This window comes from Rhinolophus ferrumequinum, chromosome 6 (genome assembly GCF_004115265.2).
Source record: "Rhinolophus ferrumequinum isolate MPI-CBG mRhiFer1 chromosome 6, mRhiFer1_v1.p, whole genome shotgun sequence".
In the NCBI taxonomy this organism is placed as follows: Eukaryota; Metazoa; Chordata; class Mammalia; order Chiroptera; family Rhinolophidae; genus Rhinolophus; species Rhinolophus ferrumequinum.
In genome coordinates, this window is record NC_046289.1 from 85,176,977 (window position 1) to 85,203,169 (window position 26,193).

At 35.1% G+C, this 26,193-nt stretch overlaps 1 protein-coding gene across 4 annotated transcripts in view; it reads left to right on the forward strand.

The window, feature by feature from the left end:
* Positions 1 to 26,193, forward strand: part of MIPOL1 (mirror-image polydactyly 1) — a 246,572-nt gene that overhangs the window by 150,330 nt on the left and 70,049 nt on the right. For all 4 annotated transcript variants that reach the window (XM_033107003.1, XM_033107001.1, XM_033107002.1 and 1 more), the window contains one exon: positions 628 to 722. In XM_033107003.1, the coding sequence (XP_032962894.1) occupies positions 628 to 722 (95 nt within the window). The remainder of the gene's footprint in view (positions 1 to 627; positions 723 to 26,193) is intronic.

Consider the following 26,193-nt stretch of genomic DNA (forward strand, 5'->3'; position numbering starts at 1 on the left):
AGAATTAGAATATTACAGGCAGAGAGAAACAATAGCATTTCTTGAATATAATATCTTTAACATTCAAGATTGCTGCCATTCTCCCTTTAGAGATTTTTTTTCCCTGCAGAAAAGGAATTGAAAAGGTTAAATCATATCTGTAAGAATCAGTCTTGTGTATTTTTTTCATGTTAAATATCAAAGATGGCTTAACAACATATTTAGAATTTTCTGAGTTTTACTATTAATAAAGTTAAAAGAAAATCTAGTGTGATCAGGCAGTGGAGCCACATTAAATTTGTATCTGAAACACCCAGTGTGCTTATCTCTACTCTAGATATTGCTCTGAACCCATGTTCCACATTCTGAATTCTGGGTGTATAAAGTCAAACATTGCAGAAGGGCATATATCTGATGATACAGATGAATAAGGTTGAAGTTTAGTAATGAGCAAAGTTGGTAAATTTAATGTTCTTGTCTTTTAGCATTTCTGTTATTAATATAATTGGATTATTTTGTGGTAAATTATGCAATACTAAAAATGTTGATATGTTTAAAGCCACCAGAAATTTGAGACTATTATTCATACTATTGTACTCCAACATACCAAACTAATACTAAATTTCTTAAAATATTGATTACTTACAGGCAAAGTTGTTAGCTATGCAACAAGCCAGAGAAACTGCAGTTCAACAATACAAAAAACTGGAAGAAGAAATCCAGACACTGCGAGTTTACTACAGGTAAATTCTTTTTAGCCTGGGCATAAATAAATGTTGGTTTGGAAAATGCTTCTACCTGATTTTATAGTGGTAAAATGAGGAAATACTTCAATGAAATTGAACGTTATGCACTTAAAACATTTTTGTAATTTTAAAATGATTCAGGTATAAAATGTTCATTATTTTACCTCTTTCCCTTCCTGCATTTGGTAAAGTTTAAGTTTAGACTCCCATGAAATTTGTAAAATTTATATAACTCATAACCATTTGTCTAAATGGAGTCTGATTAGCTGTTCAGCTGTTGCTCATCTAAATGCCACCTCTGAATGATGACATATTTTTTAAGTAGTACATAAATATCAATAATAACAGCCTTTCACATACTATAGTATGAGAAGTTTCTAAAGGAATACCAACACAGGATTTTTAAGACTAACTTAATTTATGCCATAAGAGTTATTGTAAAATTAATTCAGTAGGTCACAGTGGCATGATTTAATGAAAAGAAATAGAATATAGAAATGTCACAGTATATCTCTTGGAGTGTAAAGGAAAAATACTACTTGTGATACTTTGTTTTGAGTTGTGTATGAGAGAGGTAAGATTGTGTATTGGACTATGTGTAAAATATATTTTTTCACTTGGATCATGGTTTTTAAAAAGGTTTGAAAAATTATGTACAATGCCCTGTATGTTCTTTGATAACTTACTGAGGTTTAAAAATCTCAAGTCTAGAATGTAAGAATTCACTAACTAACCAGAAGCTGTAGGTTATAGAAAGATTTTTTTTTTTTAATTTGGTCTTCCTTTCAGAATAATGTTAAGTGCAGAAAATGCAATAAATCAGAATCAGTTTTACTGAAATACAATTATGGAAGTATTATCTCATGATATATTAGTATATATGTGTGTCATTATTAATACATTACAGAACTAGATCTAGCAGTAAGTCTGTTGACAACTATAATTTCAAAGTAGTGATGACTATAAATGGTATTTTTAGGATAGCTGCAAACACTGAAATGTAACATGAAAATACCAGTGCTTTCTATGTGTGTAAACTCTCAAGAACCACTAATAGTTACTATTGTCTTTTGTTGCCAATGTTCATAATTGTAGGAAATCTCATGTATTTACATGAGATTTAGTGAAAAAGAGAGATGAAAAAATTTTTCCCATCCCTAAGTTAAGAATCCTGCTTTGGAGCAGTTTTACTGACATATACAGTAGTAAGTTATTGTTATGAGTTGAATTGTGTCCCTTGAAAAAGATACGTTGAAGTCCTAACCCCTAGTACCTAAGAATTTGCCCTTGCTTGGAAATAGCATCTTTACAGAGGTAATCAAATGAAGTCATTATCATGAGCTCGAACCCAATATGATTGATGGTCTAATAAAAAATGGAAATTTGAACACAGAGACACGTACATAGAGGGAAGACTGTGATGACACAGGGAGAAGATAACTTGTTCCTGAAGTGATCCATGTACAAGCCAAGGAATGCCAGAGATTGGCAGCAAACACCAAAAGCTAGAAGAGGCGTGGGAGGATTCTCCCTTATAGCTGTCAAAGAGAGCAAAGCCCAGCAGATATCTTGGTTTGGGATTTTTAGCTTCCAGAACTTTAAGACAATAAATTTCTGTTGTTTGAAGCCCTCCAGTTTGTAGTACTTTGTTACAGCAGTCCTGGGAAACTAATGCAGTTATCAAATACCACGTATGGTTGGTTGGTTGATGGCTGTGGGAAATCATTTGCTTGCAATTAGAATCATACGTGACCACGTAGGTAAGCAGAACCCTGATAAGTGAATGAAGACATCCCACCCACCCACCCTTTTTTTAAAAAACCTACAGAGCGAATTGACAGTCTTTCCTTGTATTTTACACCAGTGGTTTTACACTGTTGCTGTGCCTTAGAGGTACCTGAGGACCCTCTAAAACTCTTGATCCCCATCCCATAGCAGACCAATTACCAATTTGGGTAAGACTGGGCTACTGGTGTGTTTTAAAGCTCCCTAAAAATTCCCAGGTGCAGCCAAGTTTGAGGACCACTTCTTCACACGCACATTTCTGTTAGCTGCATTAAATTAGGGTTTCTTCTTGGCAGAATAATAGAGGCATATATTAAACCCATTATTAAAACTTACAAATAGGGTGTGATTTGTGCCCAGACTTTTAGATGCTGCAGTGTGTTACAGAGTAGCTTCACCCCATAGACAGGAGAATTTTTATGGAAACTTCTCCTGCCATCCTTGTGAGATAGGACAGCAGGTGCTCTGTCAATAAAGTGACAGTGTCCAAGAATCCTAAGAGGCATATGATAACCTTGCATAAACTGACATTACTTTGTGGAAAAGAAACCTTAATGCCAATTCTTGATGCTCCTTCTCTTTACTAAGTGCAGAAGATTATGGAGAGATTTTGAAAATTATAAAGCTAAAGTAGTTGTGTTTCAAAGACTTTTTTTGAATCTACATGCATTTAACAGAGTTAAGTGATCTCTTCTAAATGAAGAATTAACAATTATTGGCTCAAAGATAATGCTTCAAAGTACCCCTCTCACTGCTACTTCAAAAAAAGAACTGCTGGCCATATAGTGAAGCTACTGGGATTTGTAGTTAGACAGCCTCGTCTGTGTAACTTTACAAAACCACTTCCCTTTTGTACAATGAGAATTATAGTGCCTACCTCGTAGAGTTGTCTTAAGTGTGTACAGCTCTTAGCACAGTATCTGGCTTATTGTTAGTGCTGAACCCATGCTAAGATAAATTTCTTTTTACAACAAGAAGTCTGTGAGGTAGGTGGGAGGAGATCAAAAGCTATGATATCACCAAAGCCAAGGAAGGAGATTTTAAAGTTTAAAAAAAAGTCAAATGTTGCTAAATGGTTAAGATAAGGACAAGAAGTACCCTTATGTGTGAAATTAAGGGGTCATTAGTGACCTCCGCAGTAGTAGTTTCAATAGAGGTTTAGATGCAGAAGCCAGTTTTCTGTGAATTGAAGAGTGGCTAGAGGTGAAGAAGCATAGTAGCAATTTGGAAAAGAGAGTGGTCCTTGAAGAAACTAGAATAAGAAAGATGTTAATGACAATTGAGAAGAAAGGAAGGTAGATTACAGAATTTGTTTTTGAAAAATGGCAGCTGCTTGAGCATGTTTATGACTAATTGGAAGGAGCCAGTAGAGAGAATTGTTTTGGAATAGGATTCCTAAAGAAATCCGATGAGAGAGAACCTGGAATCTGTAGAAGAGTTTCTCCTGAACAGGAAGATGGTCATCTTGTTCTCATAGACAGGAGTGAAGGAGATGAGAATAACTGTGAATGTAAATAAATTTCAGTTGCTAATTAATAGTTTCTTTTTTTTTTTTCCTGTAAAGATCCATGTGAGCTTCTGAAGTGAGAAGGCAAGAGGCTTTGAAAGGAATAATTCAGAATAGCTACTGAAGGGAGTGGGAGAGAGAACCAAATAGAGACAAGAACATACTCGCAATCCTGAAGACTCGTCTGGGAATGAATGCCATCAATTTGTAGGAGATCTATCTTGTGCAGCTGTGTAATTTAGTACATCAGCTGTCCTTGTAGAGCAGCTCAGAAAGCAAAGGATCAAAATGATTCAGGAATATGAATTTGCAGGAGAGTGGTTGAGGGTCCACTAGCAGAAGAGTTGTTGAAATGATGAATGATAGTCTAAGCTCAATAGGACAGGAAATAAAATTGAAGGGACATGTATGCTGAGAGAAAAGGAGAAATCATAAATCTTAAGGACATTACAGAGTAAATGAAGAGGGAGTAAAAAAAATTTAAGCTGAAAGGATTAGAAGTTGTAATCAGAAAATTGAACGTTGCTATTTCAGATCTGAGAGGTGAAGGAATTAGTCTGAGCAATGATGATGTTTAAGACGTTGCCATTGAAGTGGACAGTTAAAATTAAGAGAAAGTGAAGGTCTCTATCTATGAAGTCAAAGATTTAGGAAACTAAAGTACAGTGGTACTTCGGTTTTCGAACATAATCCGTTCCGGAAGACCATTTGAGTTCTGAAACATTCAAAAACCGAGGCACAGTTTCCCCATAGAAAGTAATGTAAAATGGATTAATCCATTCCAGACCTTTAAAATCAACCCCTAAAACTGCAAATTTAGCATGAATTTTACTATCTAATGATACCATAGATCCATAAAATTTACGGCGTTCAGAAACCAAAATGTTCGTCAATGGAAACGTTCGAAAACCGAAGTACCACTGTATTAAGTACCCATTTGGATATAGTCTCTGAAAATATAGGCATATGTTAGAGCACTCACTGTAAGTGCCGTAACAGAAAATGATCTAACGATAGATAAAAGCTACATGTTGAAATAAAGAGTGACATTATAGGTATATGTCACTCTTTATATATCAATGGAGTGAAACACTGAAAAATGTGTGGTATCTCACAAAAAGTAGGAAAGGCATCCTTCAGGGAAATCCACATTTCTATAAAACAAAAAGGTACAGAGAACTTTTGTGCATTGTTGACAGGAGTGTAAAATGAGGCATCTGCTGTGGAAAACAGTTTGGTGGTTCCTCAAAAAGTTAAACCTAGAATTCCCATATGATCCAGCAATTCCACACCTAGGTATATACCCCAGAGTAATTGAAAGCAAGGACTCAAACAGATACTTGTACACCAGTGTTCATAACAGCATCGTTCACATTAGCCAAAAGGTGGATACAACCCAAATGTCCAGCAACAGAGAAATGAATAAACAAAGGTGTTATATAGCTACAATGGAATATTATTCAGCCATAAAAAGGAATGAAATTCTGATATACGTTACAACATGGATGACCCTTAAAAAAAACATGTTAGTTGACATAAGCCACACAGAAAAGGTAAATGTATGATTCCACTTCTACGAGGTACCTAGAATAGGAATATTCATAAAGACAGAAAGTAGAATATGCACAGATTAGCAGGTGCTGGAGGATGGGGAGGAAATGGGAGTTGCCAGGAGCTGGGGGAAGGAGAAACTGGGGAGGTATTGTTTAATGGGTACAGAGTTTGTTTGGGATGATGAAAAAGTTATGAAAATGGATAGTGGTGATGGTTATGCAACATTGTGAATGTCCTTCATGCCACTGAATTGTACACTTAAAAATGGTCAAAATGGTAAGTTTTATGTTCTTTCAGCACAATTTTTTTAAAAGGTACAGAGAACGTTCTGTGAAGATATACAGAAATTTATTTTAAATGGAATAAGGGGAAGATCCCTGGAATATAAAACTCTAGAAGGGGAGAAGGAATTACCAAAAACAGCAAAAATTAAATTTCCTGGAAATTCACATTCTGATTTAAATTGATTTAAATGGAAGTAAACAATATTTCTTACACACATGAATAGATGGTGGTTATGAATCAATAAATAAAACAATGAATTCATACAGCTATTAAATTTTTCCTCAGAGTTTCCTGTGTTAGAGAGGACAGGGGAAAAGTTCCATTTTTATGTGAAGAAAACCAAGACTAATTTTGTAATTTTCATGTGTGTGTGTGTGCCTGTGTGTGTATAAAGAAGTCATAATGGATTTTGTTTAGCAAAGTTTAAGAAAAAATACTCTTAGAGTTATTCAAATCAGTTTTATACTTACATATACAAATATATATATATATATATATATATATATATACATGAATATTGTCATACTAAAGGAAGTTATTTACCAATTAATAGAAAATAGCTAAGAAAACTATAGGAATAGGACAGAGGCTGGACCCACGAGAGAGTCAGTATACAGTTTGCACGTACACCATGAAAACAGCAAAAGAATAAGCATCAAGAAGTCTGGCTCTCAGCTTTCCAACAGCCAAAGAAGAGGAAGATGTTAAATTTTAGGGGCAGATGAAGATATGCTGATGATTCGTTTTACCTTGCCTTTACTTCTACCAATTAGTGATTTTTTTTTTCAAAAAATTATTTTCTCTTGCTGGGTTATGCTAAGAGCTATTGTTACTATAAGCATTCCATTTCCCTCTCTGGAAATAAGGAATATGGGAGTATATTTTTCTGAGTTTCTCTATTCTGTTTGTTTCCTTTGAGTTTTAGAAGACTGAGTACTAAGAAAAGGAAACGGCGGCCTTTTGGCAGAGTTAGGGACGGGGCAAGTGAGGTGGATGGGTAGGGATAGTTAGCTTACCATTATAACTGGCAGCTGTTTCACATTAAGCAGAAGGGATAACAGGAGAGGAATACCAATATGAAGGGTGAAAATAAAGTTCACTTATTACACGAGTGCTGTTAGTCAAGTATTAGTACCTCCTTGCGGCTGTGCCGATTGCTGAGTTCCTTTGCAGCTGCTTCATTACTCTCAACAGTTTCATCAGGGAAGAGTCTTAAACTTGTATGGGTTAGATATGTATTTGGTAATGATTTTTTCCTGTTGTTGTAAACCTGTAGAGCTGCATTCCTAAGTTCAAGAGGCATAATAATAACAAACTCTTTTCTAATCGAGAGAATGCCTAAGTTTCAAAGTTGGCTAATTTTATAGTGCTTCCTTATATTTTCTTGTGCTTAAAGAATGTAAATTCAAATGTGTATATAAGAATTAGATCCTGTTGTTCGGTGCCAATAGACTAGGATTTAATATACTTACTTATAATAACAGCAGTTTGTTTTAAATTTTTATTATATTATGGGTGATTCCCTGTGGGAAGTTGTAATGCCTTTCGCAACACAGTCAAGTTAACATTTTAGACCAAAACTATTCAATAGAATGCTCCATATTTTAAGGTAGTATGTTTCCTATAATTGTACTAGTATTTTTTAATAATTAAATAGTATACTTATGTGTTTGACACAGTGAAAACTGGACTAAGCGTGAACCCTATTTACTGGGTTTGTAATATACATGTCAAAGTCATAGATACCATAAAGATAGAGGCCATGTAAAATTATACTCAAAAAAGAGAGTGAGATTCTAAAGTTTTCTCTGCATTCTTTTTATAAATTTTATTTAGTATGGGTCTTTGAGTTCTTACATACACTTCTTGTCTGTATGTATGCTATTCTTAGCAATCAGCAATATTACTGTCACTAGGATCTGGCTGGGGTTTTTTATGGTGGTGATAGTTTTTCATTGAACCATATGTTCACTTAGTCAGAATGACACATTGATAAGACAGTCAACAGTGATTACAGCATGCCGACTCCAGCCATGAAGCAACATTTCTTTCAACGCAAATCTCTCATCCAGACGGGTTAAACACTGGATCCTGACTCATTCGTTCTATGTTCTAATCATCTGTGCTAATTGGACTACCCCATGACATACAAATTTTGTTACATATATATTTTGTACAGGAATTAACTATCCGTGGAGCTGTGTTGTGGTCTCTTACTGCTAAAGCAGTAATCAAAAGAAAAAAACATTGTCAAGCTCCAAAGCTTCCTGGGTTTCAGTTTCTTTAACTTTGACACTGGAGGCTTTTTCTTCTTTTTTTTTTTTTTTTTTTTTTTTTTTTTTTTTAAATTTTATTGGGGAAGGGGAACAGGACTTTGTTGGGAACAGTGTGTACTTCCAGGACTTTTTTTCCCAAGTAAAGTTGTCATCCTTTCAGTCTTAGTTGTGGAGGGTGCAGCTCAGCTCCAGGTCCACTTGCTGTTGCTAGTTGCAGGGGGCACAGCCCACCATCCCTGGTAGGAGTCGAACCGGCAACCTTGTGGTTGAGAGGATGCACTCCAACCAACTCTGCCATCCGGGAGCTCAGCAGCAGCTCAGCTCAAGGTGCCGTGTTCAATCTTAGTTGCAGGGGGCAGAGCCCACTATCCCTTGCGGGACTTGAGGAATTGAACTGGCAACCTTGTGGTTGAGAGCCCACTGGCCCATGTGGGAATCGAACCGGCAGCCTTCGGAGTTAGGAGCACGGAGCTCCAACCACCTGAGCCACCGGGCCGGCCCAAGTCTTTTTCTAATTCTAACATTTTGTGACATTTGTCACCCTTTCATATAAGGTATATTCAATTTTTGTTTAGTGATGTTTAGAATCAAGAACTGTTCTTTTCTCTTTTTAAAAAATTTATCTTTATTAAATTTATTGGGGTGACATTGGTTAGTAAAATTATATAGGTTTCAAGTGTACAGTTCTATAATACATCATCTATATATCACATTGTGTGTTCACCACCCACAGTCAGTTCTCCTTCCATTACCATATATTTGACCCCCTTTACCCTCTTTCACCTCCCCTTCCCCCCTTACCCTCCGGTAACCACTAAACTGTTGTCTGTGTGTGAGGTGTTTTTTTTGTTTTTTTTTTTTATTTATTTTTTTAATTTATTGGAGTGACAATTGTTAGTAAAATTACATAGATTTCAGGTATACAATTCTGTATCACATCATCTATAAATTACATTGTGTGTTCACCACCCAGAGTCAGTTCTCCTTCCATCACCATATATTTGATCCCCCTTACCCTCATCTCCCACCCCCCACCCCCCTTACCCTCTGGTAACCACTAAACTATTGTCTGTGTCTATGAGGGTTTTTTCTTTTTTATTTAGACGTTTATCATTTATATCCCTCACACTGTGGACCCCCCTCCCCCATCCACTATCTCTCTGACATCGCACCGAGCTATCCCATTTCCACTATCTGTACTCCCAATGCTGTACTCTGCCTCTTGTAAATGTATACATACCTATATATACATATATATATATATATAATATTATAGTTGGCATTCATTATTGTTCGGCTTCAGGTGTACAGTGCAGTGATCAGGCATCTACATCTTCCCTGAGATGGTCTCCCAAATGGGACACGTGTCTATCGGATTCTCTACAAAATCTTTACATTATTGATTACGTTCCCCAGATTAATTTTCAAAACTCCATGGCCATCTTGTGGTTACTGATTGTTTTCTAATCCCCTCACCTTCCCCTTTTTCCCCACCCCCTCCCATCTAGCAACCCTCAGTTTTTCCTCTTTGTCTCCAAAACTGTTTCTGATTAGTTCATTCACATTCTTTTCTTTAGATTCCGCATATAAGTGAGATCATATGGTACTTATCTTTCTCTGTCTGACTTATTTCACTTAACATAATGTTCTCTAGGTCCATCCATGTTGTTGCAAATGGTAAGATTTCTTTCTTCTTTATGGCTGCGTAGTACTCCATTGTATAATGTACCACATTTTCTTAATCCAGTGTGTGAGTTTTTGTTTGTTGGTTTGTCTTATTCATTTGTTGCTTTCAGTTTCATATCCCACATATGAGTGAAATCATGTGGTTCCCAACTTTTTCTGTCTGACTTATTTTGCTTAGTGTGATAATCTCAAGATCCATCCATGTTGTCACAAATGGCAGTATTTCATCTTTTCTTATGGCAGAGTAGTATTCCATTGTGTATATATACCGCATCTTCTTTATCTAATCATCTATCGAAGGACGCTTCATTTGTTTCCATGTCTTGGCCACCATAAATAATGCTACAGTGAACATAGGGGTACATACGAGTATATCGTTACAGATAAATGTTTTCAGATTTTGCAGGTAGATACCCAGAAGAGAGATTGCTGGGTTATATAGTAATTCTATTTTTAACTTTTTGAGGAACCTCCATACTGTTTTCCATAGTAGCTGCACCAATTTACATTCCCACCAGCAGTGTATGAGGGTTCCTTTTTCTCCATAGCCTCTCCAACACTTATTACTTGTCTTGATAATAGCCATTCTAACAAGTGTGAAGTGATATCACATTGTGGTTCTGAATTGTATTTCCCTGAGAGCTAGTGAAGTTGAGCATTTTTTCATATATCTGTTGGGTCGTTTGTGTATCTTCTTGGGAGAAGTCTGTTCAGGTGTTCTGCCCATTTTTAATTGAATTATTTGTTTTTTTGTTGTTGAGTTGTATGAGGTCTTTATATATTTTGGATATTAGTCCCTTATTGGAGATGTTGTTTGCAAATATCTTCTCCCATTTGGTGGGTTGTCTCTTTGTTTTGTTGATGGTTTCTTCTGCTGTCCACAAGCTTTTTAGTTTGATACACGAGTACTCACCTTCATTTATTTTTGCTTTTACTTCTCTTGCCTTTGATGTCAAATTTATAAAATGTTCTCTAAACCCAAGGCCCATAATTTAAATAAATTTTAATGTTCTTTTATCATTAAGTTTTGCCTATTTTGAAGGTCTTTTTAATAGTAAAGCTGGCTTCACCTTTACTATTCGAGTCACCATGTATATTTTTTGGTGGCTCTGAAATGCAAAACAAAAGAAAACTAAAATGAAGTTTAAAAAAACAACAAAAGACCTTAAAGTTTTCATTTTTTATATGTCCAGGGATTTCGAATATAATTATTAAAAATTATTTCCTTCCTCCTCTCAACTTAGAAAATGTGACATTTAGTAAGTTACCTAACTTTTGAATGTCAGTTTTTTTATCTGTAAACAGATAAAATATATGACCTTATTATGCAAATCAGTGAGATGATATATTTGAATGTTTTTAAAAACTGTAAAGCACTGTACAAAGGAAATATATTCATAGTATTATTGATAACATGAAAGTATTATTTATTGAGATATAAGACAACGATTAAATTAATAAAGAGGCTATTTCTACTCAAATATTTTCTATCTTCTACGACTTTGTATCCAGAGGAACATCGTTTGCACTATTGGATTTCACTATTTTCTGTGCTTTATTCTAACAATTACAAGAATAAAACTAAAATTCAACATGTATAGCTCTCAACTGCTCTCCATTTTTCTATAAAATGACCCAGCCTCTTCTTTTAAGAGAATTTTATAAAATGTTTTGCCATGTAATCATTGTGGTTAGCCAAAGACCCAGAGATAGATTGGTCTTGCCAAGTATAAGTCCTGGGCTTTGCCATCTACTAACATTATTTCTATTAGCTTGAAATAAATTAATTTTGCTTTTGTTAGATAAAAAAGTGAAGTGTTTCCCTTGGTCTTGGTACTCAGAATAACTATTATTATAGTTCCACAGGTGTCAATTGCCTTCTACACAGGTAATCTTTGATTGGTTCTTTTTTACACATTCAATCAGTAACCAAATTTTGCTAGTTTTTTCTTTTTCTTGCAATGTCTGTTACTTTTGCCTTCTTATTTTTCAAAGTTCCTACCTGAGACCAGACGTATATAATTTCATGCCTAGGCTTTTCTTGCTACTTCATGTACTTATCTGCATTCCTTACTCCTCTTAAGATTCCTGAAACATTTTTTTCAACCTCTCACTGACCCATCAACTGTATTTAATACCACCTTACCTATAGAATAAATTGCAAACTCATTAACCTAACATTTATAAACCCTTGATATTGCCGCCAATTCTTTCAGATTTAATGTTTCATCAGTGATCTTCTTGCCTTCCTGTTTCATTCATATTTGTGTCACTGATGCCAATACACTGCCTCACATCATAGGCAGTCAACAAATGTTTGTTATGCTAAATTGACTATTACTTGGACTCCCAAAATGTGTCATTCACTATTTCCAGGACACACTGTGAAGTTTCCTACTTCAGTGCTTTCCCATATGTCACCAATTCCTCCTGGAATACTCCATCTCTCCCTATCATATTCTTATTGAGCCTTCAGAACACAATTTAAATACCAACTATTCCATTAATCTATTTCTGATCTTCTCAACCAGAAGTGATCTCATTCTACCTAAAACTATCATAGTTACTCACAGTGGCTCACTCATGCTTACCTGTGTGGTAGTTGCATGAATATTTCTCTTAATTCTCCTACCAGGACTTCAGTAAATATTTGTCAAACAAATGAATAAATGATCAAAATTAACACTAGCTTGAAAGTTTCTTCACATTAAAAGTTTCTTCTACTGAGTGGTAGTCTGTGCTGTGCATATAATTCAGTGTTGAATGAAACGGCTGGAGTTTACAGGGACCTAGTCCATCATCTCAGTTAGTTGTTTGCAGAGGTGTGGGGATGTACTTGTCAGGGTTCTTCAGAGAAACAGAAGCAATACTGTATTTATACAGGGAGAGAGCTTTATTTTAAGGAAGTGGCTCATGCAGTTGTGGGGCTGGCTAGCATGTGCAAAATCTGCAGGGCCAGCAGCTGGCTGGAGAGCCCGGGAAGAGCTGATGTTGCAGTCATAAGTCCCAAGACGCAGAATTCCTTCTTCTTTGGGGGAGTCTCAGTCTTTCTCTTAAAGCCCTAAATTGATTGGCTGAGGCCCACCCATATTGTGGATAGAAATGGGTACCATGGCCTAAATGAGTTGACTGTTAAAATTAACCGTCACACCTGTGCATTTCAACAATTATTTTGAGGCTAAAAAAACAGGCAAAGTAAAAGCTACTCTCTCTAAAAGGAGCATGTACTGTCATCTCACCACATTTCCCATCCTGCCTACTTCATGCGTTTAAAATCATATGCCTCTGTCATATAGGCATTTAAGATTGTGACCACAGCTGTATGCTGTGATCTTATTTATTTATAAAAAGAGTATTTGTACACATAGGCACATGCCTTGGCCCCTGACTACCTCTCTAACCTCATTTCTTACCATGTTTCTACTCTTGCTTCACTCTAGCCTCCCTAGCTCCCTCATTACCTCCAACATCCTAAGAATGCTCCCATCTTAGGGTATTGACTTCTTTTTTCTCTGCTTGGAGTGATCTGCCCCCACAAACGTCACAAATCTGCTCCTTCACTTTATTCAACCTTCTGCTTAAATGTCCCTGGTCACACTACCTAAAATAACCTGCCACCTCACTGCACCACTCTATTTGTCACCTTCCCGTATTTTTCTTCATGATAGACATGCCTGTATGACACTATATGGTATTTGTGGAATTTCCTCTAGAAATTAAATTCTGCAAGGACAGGATTTTGTTTACTTACCACTGCATCTTACACCTGAATCGGTGTTTGGCACATCTTTAATGGTCAGTAAAAGCTTACTGAATGTATGAATATATACTTAAGCATTGTGATACATCACAAATTTAACAGCAGGTTTTCTGGGAAGTGGGACTAACTAAATGTTAGTTATTAAATGTGGGGTGAGTGAGAGGAGGTACCCTAATAAAGTATTTGAATTTTTTATGTGTATCTATAATTTATATAAAAAAGACTTCGTAATTTTTAAAAATACCTTTATCCATAATAACATGCCTAGAAATAAAAAAGCATCTATGAAAAAATAAATCTGTAATGCCTACATATCTGTGTGTATGTATATATATATATATTATATATATAATATATATATTATATATATAATATATATATATGATAATGAAGTTCATTTTCTTTGGTAGATTTTTATTAGTGTTGTGCTTTACAAAAAGATGAGATATATAAGAGAACACAACCCAAAGTAAATTCACCTACATTATGGATTAAAAACCTATAAATGATAACCTCACTTAAGTTTTAAGTTTGCCAAATATTTCAAACTATTTTTTAAAGTACTTTACATTTCAAAAATGTAAATGCTTCTAAAAAATAAAGTGTTAAGAAGAATATTACCAACTTTAAAAGAAATATTAATCTTAACATTTTTCTGCCACTGGCAGAAACAGGGATCCATGACAGGTTAGTGGGAGAAAGGGTGTCTTTTTTAAAAATTCAATACGCTGAACATTAGCTATGGCCAGAAATGACAATGAAAGGAAGAGATTTCCTTCATATTTCAAGAGACTTTACTCAGTACAATTAGATTTATATTTGAATTATAAATGTTTTCTCTTTCCTGTCTATATGTGACATAGATACATCATTAAATGCATTAAAGTTTCAGATTAAAGAATCTAAACTACTAGTTTAAAACATTTGACAAATGGAAATAATAACTAATAATGGAAGACCTTTATTCAGAAACATTCTGATTCATTCATTGCAAAAACAATAAATAACTGTTAACATATAGAACAAGATATAATAAACTGAGGTCTTTGAGCTACTGTTGATTTCTGTAAACTTTCTAAAGCTACTGCTGTCATAAAGAGCTTAGTAAATATTGACTGAGGCTGATGATGATGATCCAGCAATATTTTTAAGACTGGGTGTCACTGGCAGTACAATCAGATATCCGGGACTTAACGTTGTCATTTTGCCATGGGTCTCTTCCACCTGGGCCTCTCCCAAAAGGATAAATGTTTACCTGCAGTTAGGCATTTAAATGTGTAAATATTCCCATCTCAATTATATATTAAGTAGCTAGAGTTTTCACTCTTTTAATCATGAAGTAGTTGTTCTCTGAAGTTTAAATTGATATTCCAAAAGTTAGCAAAGGTGAAAACAGGCTTAATTAAATGTTTTTCCCATAATTCCAAACAAAAATTTGCTTTATACACTCAGGTCAAAATAAAAATATTTTATTCCTCTTACTGTTTCAAACCTAAGATATTTATGAAACTTCTGAGTTTGTTAGAGTTTAATTTACTATTTTGCTTAGTTCTTAAGTTTTAAATGTTCAGTATATCTGGTTCCCTTTGGGATTATAAGGGCTTTATGACTATCACTATCCTGTTAATATAGTTCCAGTTATTTCCCCCAAATACCTGGTTCTGATTAGATCAGAAATAAACAATATTTGGTTACTGTATGAAATAATCAAGAAATTCAAAAGCCTAGGGATTTTTTTTTAGGTTAGTTTTGTTAGACATTATTTATCTGCTAAATGTTTTAATTCACTTTAATCCACGGAAAGTTTAATTTTCCTTTCAAGCTTGGTTAGCTGTTCTGAACTGTAAAAAATGAAAATTTCCTAAATCATCAATTATATAAAAAAATGTGAGAATTGAGATTTTGTTCTAGAAAGCTGGACACACTATTGGCTCACGATTAAGCTGTATACATTTTGTGTTTCTATTTGGTTTGGTTTCATTTGGGTTTTTTTGTTTGTTTTGTTGTATAAGATTCAGAATTGAAATAACCACCTAGGTATTCATTCTACTCTTACCTGAAAACTCAGGTGAAACCAAAGAGTCAAGTATTAGTCTTTATGTCCTGACTTGATTTTTAATAGGTATTTCTTTTGGGTTTATAATTAGTAATATGATTAAAAGGTGACATAAAAATAGACTTAAATTATAATTTGCGTAAAGAAAACTTTATTTCTAAATCTGATTTAATTGGGTCTTTTTCATCTTTTTATTTGTAAAATTTTTATTTTGCATTCATTGTTTTGATATGATACAATATTTTAATTCAGAGCTAACACTACAGTAAGACAGATGGTGTAGATTCTGACTTCCTATCTTGGATGAACTTTGACAGGTAATTAACCTCTCTAAGCCTCAATTTCCTGATCTGTAAAATTGGAATTGTAATAATACCTGCCTCATATTATTTCTGAGAAAAAAAATCAAATGAAATAATGCATGTCAAATGCTTTGTACAATACCTGGGTAGAGACTTAGGTATTTAATAAATGTGAACCATTGTAATTATAATCCCTATGCTGCGTTTATATTGAGTTGTCATTCACTTTTCTTTGTAATTCTGTTAATACATTTCACTTTTTTTTTTTTTTTTTAGTATTTTTGGCTCAAAATACATTATTTTGACTGCAAAATGGAATCATTTGATTTTTCATTGGGAACAAGTTTTCACTGGAATTGGAGGGTTTATTTTTTTCTTTTTGTAAGACCCTTTGAAAAAATACTAGTCAAAATGATGTGCTTGAACTTCGATTTGACCCTTTTTTTTAATATTATTATTTTTTTAATTTATTGGGGTGACAATTGTTAGTAAAATTACATAGATTTCAGGTGTACAATTCTGTATCACATCATCTATAAATTACATTGTGTGTTCACCACCCAGAGTCAGTTCTCCTGCCATCACCATATATTTGATCCCCCTTACCCTCATCTCCCAACCCCCAACCCCCTTACCCTCTGGTAACCACTAAATTACGTTCCCCAGATTAATTTTCAAAACCCCGTGGCCATCTTGTGGTTACTGATTGTTTTCCAATACCCTCACCTTCCCCCTTACCCCCACCCCCCCCCGCCCATCTAGCAACCCTCAGTTTTTTCTCTTTGTCTCCAAAACTGTTTCTGATTAGTTCATTCACTTATTCTTTTCTTTAGATTCCGCATATAAGTGAGATCATATGGTACTTTTCTTTCTCTGTCTGACTTATTTCACTTATCATAATGTTCTCTAGGTCCATCCATATTGTTGCAAATGGTAAGATTTCTTTCTTCTTTATGGTTGCGTAATACTCCATTGTATAAATGTACCACATTTTCTTAATCCAGTCATCTACCGATGGGCATTTCGGTTGTTTCCATGTCTTAGCTATTGTGTATCGTGCTGCAATAAACATAGGAGTGCATAAAGATTTTTGAATTGGAGTTTTGGATTTCTCCGGATAGATACCTAGGAGTGGAATTACTGGATCATAGGATAGTTCCATTTTCAGATTTTTGAGATACCTGCATACTGTTTTCCATAGTGGCTGCACCAATCTGCAATCCCACCAACAGTGCACAAGCGTTCCCTTTTCTCCACATCCACGCCAGCACTTGTTGTTTGTTGATTTATTGATGATAGCCATTTTGACTGGGGTGAGGTGGTATCTCATTGTGGTTTTTATTTGCGTTTCTCTGATGGTTAGTGAGGTTGAGCATTTCTTCATATGTCTGTTTGCCATCTGTATGTCCTTTTTAGAAAAATGTCGCTTCAAGTCCTCTGCCCATTTTTTAATTGGGTCGTTTGTTTTTTTGGAGTTGAGTTGAGTGAGTTTTTTATAGATTTGTGATATTAATCCCTTATCAGATATATCATTGGCAAATATCTTTTCCCATTCAGTAGGATCCCTTTTTGTTTTATTGATGGTTTCCTTTCCTGTGAAAAAACTTTTTAGTTTGATATAATCCCATATGTTTATTTTTTCTCTTACTTCCCTCTAGCGAGGGGATATATCAGTAAAAATCTTACTCCGGTCATGTCTGTGAAGTTTCTTCCTATATTTTCTTCTAGGTATTTTATGGTTTCAGATCTTACATTTAAGTATTTAAGCCATTTTGAATTTATTTTTGTATATGGTGTAAGGAGGTGGTCCAGCTTCATTTTTTTGCATGTGTCTGTCCAGGTTTCCCAGCACCATTTATTGAATAGACTGTCTTTACCCCATCGTACATTCTTGCTTCCATTGTCGTAGATTAAGTGGCCATATAGGCATGGATTTATTTCTGGACTCTCTATTCTGTTCCATTGATCTATGTGTCTGTTTTTATGCCAGTACCATGCTGTTTTGATTACTGTGGACTTGTAGTGTAATTTGAAGTCAGGTATTGTTATACCTCCCACTTTGTTCTTATTTCTCAAGATTGCTGAGGCTATGCGGGGTCTTTTATGGTCCCATATAAATTTTAGGATTATATGTTCTATTTCTGTGAAAAATGTCATTGGTAGTTTGATAGGAATTGCGTTGAATATGTATATTGCCTTAGGCAGTATGGACATTTTAACTATATTAATCTTCCTATCCATGAACATTATATATGTTTCCATCTATTTATATCTTCTTTCATTCCTTTCTTCAGTGTCTTATAATTTTCTGAGTACAGATCTTTCACTTCTTTGGTTAAATTTATTCCCAGGTATTTTATAGTCTTTGGAGCAATTATAAATGGGATTGTTTTTTTAATTTCTCCTTCTGATGTTCTATTATTGGTATATACAAATGCAGCTGATTTCTGAATATTAATTTAGTATCCTGCTACTTTACTAAATTCATCTATCAGCTCTAATAGCTTCTTGGTGGAGTCTTTAGGGTTCTCTCTATATAGTATCATATCATCTGCATATAATGATAATTTTACTTCCTCCTTACCAATTTGGATGCCTTTTGTTTCTTTTTCTTGTCTGATTGCTGTGGCTAGAACTTCCAGCACTATGTTGAATAGAAGCGGAGATAGTGGGCAACCTTGCCTTGTTCCTGATCTTAGGGGGAATGGTTTTAGCTTTTCTCCATTGAGTATGATGTTAGCTGTGGGTTTGTCATATATGGCCTTTATTATGTTGAGATATGATCCCTCTATTCCCACTTTCTTAAGGGTTTTTATCATAAATGGCTGTTGGATTTTATCAAATTCTTTTTCTGTATCTATTGATAAATGATCATGTGATTTTTATTTTTCATTTTGTTAATGTGGTGTATCACATTAATTGATTTGCGGATGTTGAATCACCCTTGCATACCAGGGATGAATCCCACTTGATCATGGTGTATGATCTTTTTAATGTATTGCTGAATTCTGTTCGCTAATATTTTGTTGAGGAATTTTGCATCTATGTTCATTAGAGATATCGGCCTTTAGTTTTCTTTTTTTGTGGTGTCTTTGTCTAATTTCAGGGTGATAGTGGCTTTGTAAAAAGTGTTTGGGAGTCTTCCCTCCTTCTGGATTTTTTGGAAGAGCTTGAGGAGAATAGGTGATAATTCTTTTTTGAACGTTTTGTAAAATTCACCTGTAAAGCCATCTGGTCCAGGGCTTTTGTTTGTTGGGAGACTGTTGATTACTGATTCAATTTCCCTGGTGGTAATCAGTCTATTCAGGTTTTCTGTTTCTTCTTGAGTTAGCCTTGGAAGGTTGTACGCCTCTAGAAAATTGTCCATTTCTTCCAGATTGTCAAATTTGTTGGCATATAGTTGCTTATAGTAATTTCTTAAACCTTTTTGTATTTCTGCTGTGTCCGTTGTCACTTCTCCTCTTTCATTTCTGATTTTATTAATTTGGGTCCTCTCTCTCTTTTTTTTAATGAGTCTGGCTAAAGGTTTGTCAGTTTCATTTATCTTCTCTAAGAACCAACTCTTGCATTCATTGATCTTTTGTATTGTTTTTCTGGTTTCTATTTCATTTATTTCTGCTCTGATCTTTATTATCTCCTTCCTTGTGCTCCCTTTGGGCTTATTTTGCTGTTCTTTTTCCAGATCCCTTAAGTGTGAAGATATACTGTTGATTAGTGCTGTTTCTTGTTTCTTTAGGTAGGCCTGCAAAGCTATGAATTTCCCTCTTAGGACTGCTTTCGTGGCATCCCATAGATTTTGGGTCGTCGTGTTTTCATTTCCGTTTGTCTCGAAATATCTTTTGATTTCTTCCTTGATCTCCTGCTTGACCCATTCATTATTTATTAATGAGTTATTCAGCCTCCATGAATTGGTGTGTCTTCCAGTTTTTTTCCTGTAGTTCATTTCTAATTTCATAGCATTGTGATCAGAGAAGACAATTGGTATGATTTCAATTTTCTTAAATTTATCAAGACTTGTTTTGTGGCCTAACATATGGTCTATCTTGGAAAATGTTCCATGTGTGCTTGAGAAAAACGTGTGTTTTGCAGCATTGGGGTGAAATGTTCTGAAAATATCGATTAAATTCAAGTGGTCCAATGTATCATTTAAGGCTGTTGTTTCCATATTTATTTTCTGTCTGGAAGACCTGTCCCTTGTTGTCAGAGGTGTGTTGAAGTCCCCTACTATGATAGTGTTACTGTTGATCTCTGTCTTTATGTCAGTCAGTACCTGTTTTATATATTTAGGTGCTCCTATGTTGGGTGCATAGATGTTTACTAGGGTTATGTCCTCTTGTCAGATCGATCCCTTTATTATTATATAGTGCCCATCTTTATCTTTTAATATGTTCTTCATTTTAAAGTCTATTTTGTCAGATATAAGTATTGCAACTCCAGCTTTTTTCTCATTTCCATTTGCATGAAATATCTTACTCCAACCCTTCACTTTCAGCCTGTGTGTGTCTTTTGTTCTGAGGTGAGTCTCTTGTATACAGCATATACAAGGGTCTCGCTTTCTTATCCAGTCAGCCACCCTATGTCTCTTGATTGGAGCATTTAATCCGTTTACATTTAAAGTGATTATTGATAGGTACATAGTTATTGCCATTTTTAAATTTGTACTTAGGTTGTTTTGATCTTTTTTCTATTTACAGAAGTCCTTTTAGTATTTCTTGCAATGCTGGCTTGGTGGTAATAAATTCCTTTAGCTTATTTTTTTCTGGAAAGCTCTTTATCTCTCCATCAACTTTAAATGATAGCCTTGCTGGATAAAACAATCTAGGTTGTAGGCCTTTGTTTTTCATCACTTTGAGTATCTCCTGCCACTCTCTCCTGGCCTTCAATGTTTCTATAAAAAAGTCATTTGATAGTCTTATGGGAGTTCCCTTGTATGTAACCCTCTGTCTTTCTCTTGCTGCTTTTAGGATTCTCTCTTTGTCTTTAAGCTTTGCCATTTTAACTATAATGTGTCTTAGTGTGGACCTGTTTGGGTTTATCCTGGTTGGAACTCTCTGCACTTCCTGGGCTTGTATGTTGGTTTCCTTCATCAGGTTGGGGAAGTTTTCGGACGTTATTACTTCAAATATGTTCTCAATCCCTTGCTTCCTCTCTTCACCTTCTGGTATTCCTATGATGCGCATGTTGTTGCGCTTGATGTTATCCCAGAGGTCTCTTAAGCCATCCTCATTGTTTTTTATTCTTTTTTCTTTCTGTTGTTCCGTTTGGGTGATCTCTGCTACCTTGTCTTCTAAGTCGCTGATTCGATCCTCTGCTTCATCTAACCTGCTGGTAATTCCTTCAAGTGTGTTCTTAATTTCGGTAATTGTGTTCTTTAGTTCTAACTGGTTGTTCGTTATGATTTCTACATCCTTCTTTATGTCTTCTCTAAGCTCCTTAAACATTCTTATCACCAGTGTTCTGAACTCTGTCTCTGAAATGTTGGTTACCTCTGCTTCATTTGGTTCCAGTTGTGGAGGTTTCTTCTGTTCTTTTATTTGGGACGTGTATCTTTGTTTTCCCATTCTGGCTGACTCTCTGTGTTTGCTTTGATGTATTAGGTAGATCCCCTAGAGTTCTTAGTTCTTGCTAGGTTATCTTATGTAATATGTGTCCTTTATATTTGACTTGCACTGCTTCGTTCTTCTCCTCTTAGTGTGCTCCAAAGGTGACTCTTGTGTTGTGTATATTGTCCTGTTCAAGAAGATCTTTAATTGCTTTTTGCTTGTGAGTAGGTGGGGTTAACTCCTAGGCTGACTCGTTGTGAGACTTGGCTCTGCCCACCGCAGGGCGTTCTGCTGCGTGAGGGTTGACCACTTAAATGTGGTTTGGCCTCTATGGGCTCTAGTGCCTGCACAGAATTCCCTCTGGGTGTGTGACTTGTAGGTCAAACCCAGTAGTACTCTGGTTTGGTCTGGAGTTGGCCTCTGGATATGTTGAATCTTGTGCCTCTTAAGCTGGGCCCTCCTGGTCTCTGTGCTCTCCGTTCCGCCCTGGGATCCCATGCGTGCCTGGAACTGCGGGTGCCACCGCGGTTTTCGCTGCCGCCGCCACCGCCGCCGCCGCCGGCCGAGACCGCGCCGCGGGCCCGCACGTTTTCACTCCGCTCCTTTCCTTCCTTCCTGCTCGCCCAATTAGCGCACCTTCAAGTAATCCTTCCACGAGTCTCTTAGCTGTTCTGTGTGATGAGCAAAGAGTTCTTTGATGGGTTATAGGTCCCGGTTGTAATAAGATCCGGAGGAGAACTCAGAAAGTGCGCCCCGCTGCCGCCATTCCTATCTACGTTCGATTTGGCCCTTTTTGATTAACAGTTTATTTTTCAGAAGTTATTTATTCACATAGCGCCATTTTAATGTTCACAAATCTGAGAATTAGAAAATTAATAATTTTTCATTTTTCTCCTACTCTTTTAAAAACATATTCCTAGAGAGCACAAGTTCAAAATACATTATTTCTCACAATGTTTTGTTTCAAACTCTATCTCAGAAAATAATAATGTAATTTTAAGTTGTTTCTAATTCTTTTATCTTGGATTTCGGTACATACCTTATCTTCTTTAATCCTTTCAACATCTTTGTGAGGTATTACCCCTTTTTATACATGAGGAAACTGAAACACAGAGCTATGAACTCACTTGCCCTAGGTCACAGCAGGGCCAGTAACAAGTATAAATACTACCTAACCCATCTGATACTTGGGCCTTTTACTCTATCTATAATACTAGTAGTAGACAGCTTCCCCAAGCCCCACCTCTCTCAGAATTACCACTGAGGCAAAACGGGAACTTCAGCATTACTCCCTGATTTGGATATGCTGATATGTTTATCACAGAAACCACATCTCTGAGACCAAGTTAAAATGATAGAAGAATCTGACCAGCTTTGGAGTTTAACAGTCTGTCTGTGTTCACCCAAACTGTACAAATTACAATTGCAGTTAATGTCTGGAGTTATAAATAGACTACCTATAATTTTTTTTTAGAACCTTTAAGCTTTAAGCATTATATCGTATGTCAGACTACAAAAGGTAAATACTGTGCCTGAAAGTAATTTTAGCCATCGAATCATTTATTTTTAATGATTGTTGTGGTATTGATATTGTTGTTTTATCAGTGTTCTAACACAATCACTAACATAACATTAACCCTATTTAGAAGTAATCATTAATGAAATAGCCATTTTCAATTATATATGAATGTATTAAGAGTGCACTACTTAGTAAGGACTGTGCAGTCTCCTGTGGAAAAAGAGTAACAGGATAATATGTAATTGCTACCATCAAATAAATTACAATTAAGTAAAAAAAGAAAAGTACGCTCAAATGAGTACATAAGGGTATATGCTGTTAAATGAAATAATTTGACCGTGGGAAGTCACAGAAGGGAGACATCATGACATACTGAGCTAGGCAAAGTTTTATGGAATGATTGGGGATTGAGGTATGAACAAATAGGATTCTAATAGGAAAAGAGGAGGAGGAAGCAGGCGTTCTAATCTAGAACTCAGTATAAGCAAAAGTGAAGACATTGTAGGAGCATATTGTGTTACAATATGGGATTGAGAGAAAGTTGCAGGAATTTCAATGCTAGCATGCATTTAATTTTGATTCTGTATTCCATAGGGATACAGAGCCTTGGAAATCTGGAACTTTTTCTTAAAAACATTAAAAATAAAATTTATATTTAAAAATATATATATTCTGTGGTTTACATAAAATTTAAAGCATTTTAAAAGCTTAAATGAATTAAAAATTTTTTCATATATACAAAAGCAGATAGAATGAACTATACATGTCTCCATCATGTAATTCACCATGTTAACAACATAAAGGAGACAAAACAATATTGTCAATGGATGCAGAAAAAGCATGTGATGAAATTCAAAATCTATTCAGTTGCTCAATCTGACTGGTAAATGGTAAAGAACATCTAGGGGAAAACTAAGAGCTAACATTTAATGTAAAGACTCAATGTTTTCTATGTAAGATCCAGAACAAGACCCAGTGTCCACTCACCACTTCAGTTCAGCTTCCTGTAGAAGTCATAATCATTGAAAATTGAAAAGAATGGTGCAGCTACTATAGAAAACAATATGGAGGTTCCTCAAAAAATTGAAAATGGAACTACCTTATGACCCAGCAATTCCACTCCTGGATAGCTATCCAAAGAAATGCAAAACACTAATTCGAAAAAATATATGAACCCCTATGTTTATTGCAGCGCTATTCACAATAGCCAAGATATGGAAACAACAGAAATGCCCGTTGATAGATGACTGTATAAAGAAACTGTGGTACATTTATACAATGAAATATTACTCAGTCATAAAAAAGAATGAAATCTTACCATTTCCAACAACACTGATGGACCTAGAGTATATTATGCTAAGTGAAATAAGTCAGACTGTGAAAGACAAACACCGTGTGATCTTATTTATATGTGGAATCTAAAGAGCAGAATAAATGAGAAAACAAAACAGAAATAGACTCAGAGATATAGAAAATGATGGTTGCTAGATGGGAGGGGGTGGGGATAGGAAAATAGGTGAAGGGATTAGAAAGTATAAATTAGTAGTCACAATATAGCCACAGGGATATGAAACACAGTGTGTGGAATATAATCAATAATGTTGTAAAGATTATATAGAGTATCAGATGGGTACTGGACTTAATGAGGAGGATCAATTCATCGACTGTGTACATGCATGACCACTGCGCTGTACACCTGAAGCCGAAGTAGAATGATATTGAGTGTCAACTATAATTTGTGTGTGTGTGTGTGTGTGTGTGTGTGTGTGTGTGTGTGTGTGTAGTCATTGGATGTAAAGTACAGCATAGGAAATATAGTCAATGGAATTGTAACAGCTATATACGATATCAGGGGGGTAGCAGCTGGGGGGGTATCACTTTGTGAGGGATATAAATGTCTAACTATTATTTATGTTGCTTTGTACACCTAAAACTGATTTTTAAAAAATTAGTTACCCATATTCTTATGGGATTAAAAAATATATATATTGAAAAGAAATAAAGATGTCTTTATTCACAGACAATATGATTGTGTACATGAAAAATCCTAAGGAATCTTCAAAAAAGCTATTAGAATAAGTGAATTCAGGACAATATACAAAATTCAAGTGCATTTTTATCTATGAGCAATGGACAATTGGAAAATGAAATATAAATTTTTTTTTATGGTCACTTCCAAAATTATGAAAAAATTAAGGATAAATTTAACATTGTCCCCTGAAAACTATAAAAGGTTGCTGAAAGTAATTATGGAAGACAAAAGTAAATGGAGAAATACACAGTGTTCATAAATAGTAAGACTTTTCTGTCTAAATATTGCAAAGATATTCATTCTCTCCAAATTGATCTGTAGATTTAACACTGTCCTAATAAATTAATTTACTCTTTATTAAAAAATATTACCAAGCTAATTCTAAAATTTATATGGGAATGCAATTGATTTAGAATTGTCAAAAGAATTTTATAAAAGAAACCATTGGAGGAATTATACTGTCTCATGTCAAGATATATTCTGTAAAGTCACAGATGCGAAGAGACTGGTACTGGTGAAAGAAGAGAAGTACCACATAGATCATTGGAGTAAAATAGAGTCCCACACATAGATGATCTGTTTATTTTCAATAACGTAGACAAGTCAATTCATAAGGAAAAGGAAAGTCTATTCAACAAATAGTGATAGAACAACTGGATAACTATATATAAAAAAAAAAAATTAACATTTACCCTAACCTCATATCATTAGAAAAACGACCGTAACAGACACTGTCTTCTTTGACTTTTTATTCCAGCACCTCATATACTGTCCAAATGATCGTAATGGCGAAATAACTTGTATGTATAATGAATATGATTAAGCTATAGTTTTCCTGGCTCTAATCTCGGTGAGAGGTGCTTACCACACTTTTAAAAAGCTGCACAAACTTTATGTTTTAGCTTCAATACGATATAACCTAATTAGATTCTAGTAGCCTCATTTCACTGTGTCAGTCTGGGTATCTTTCCAGTCATAGCTTCCAGATATACTCACCTGGAACTGAAGTACTTAATAGTTTTACAGCTATTTCTTTGTGTCATTGCATTTGTATATATCAGAAGCTGCAAGAATAAAATGTTAAATAGAGTAAGGAGGGGCAGAACAATGACACCTGCCTGTGGATAATTCAGTATTGTTTGTTGATGCTGCTGATATGCTGA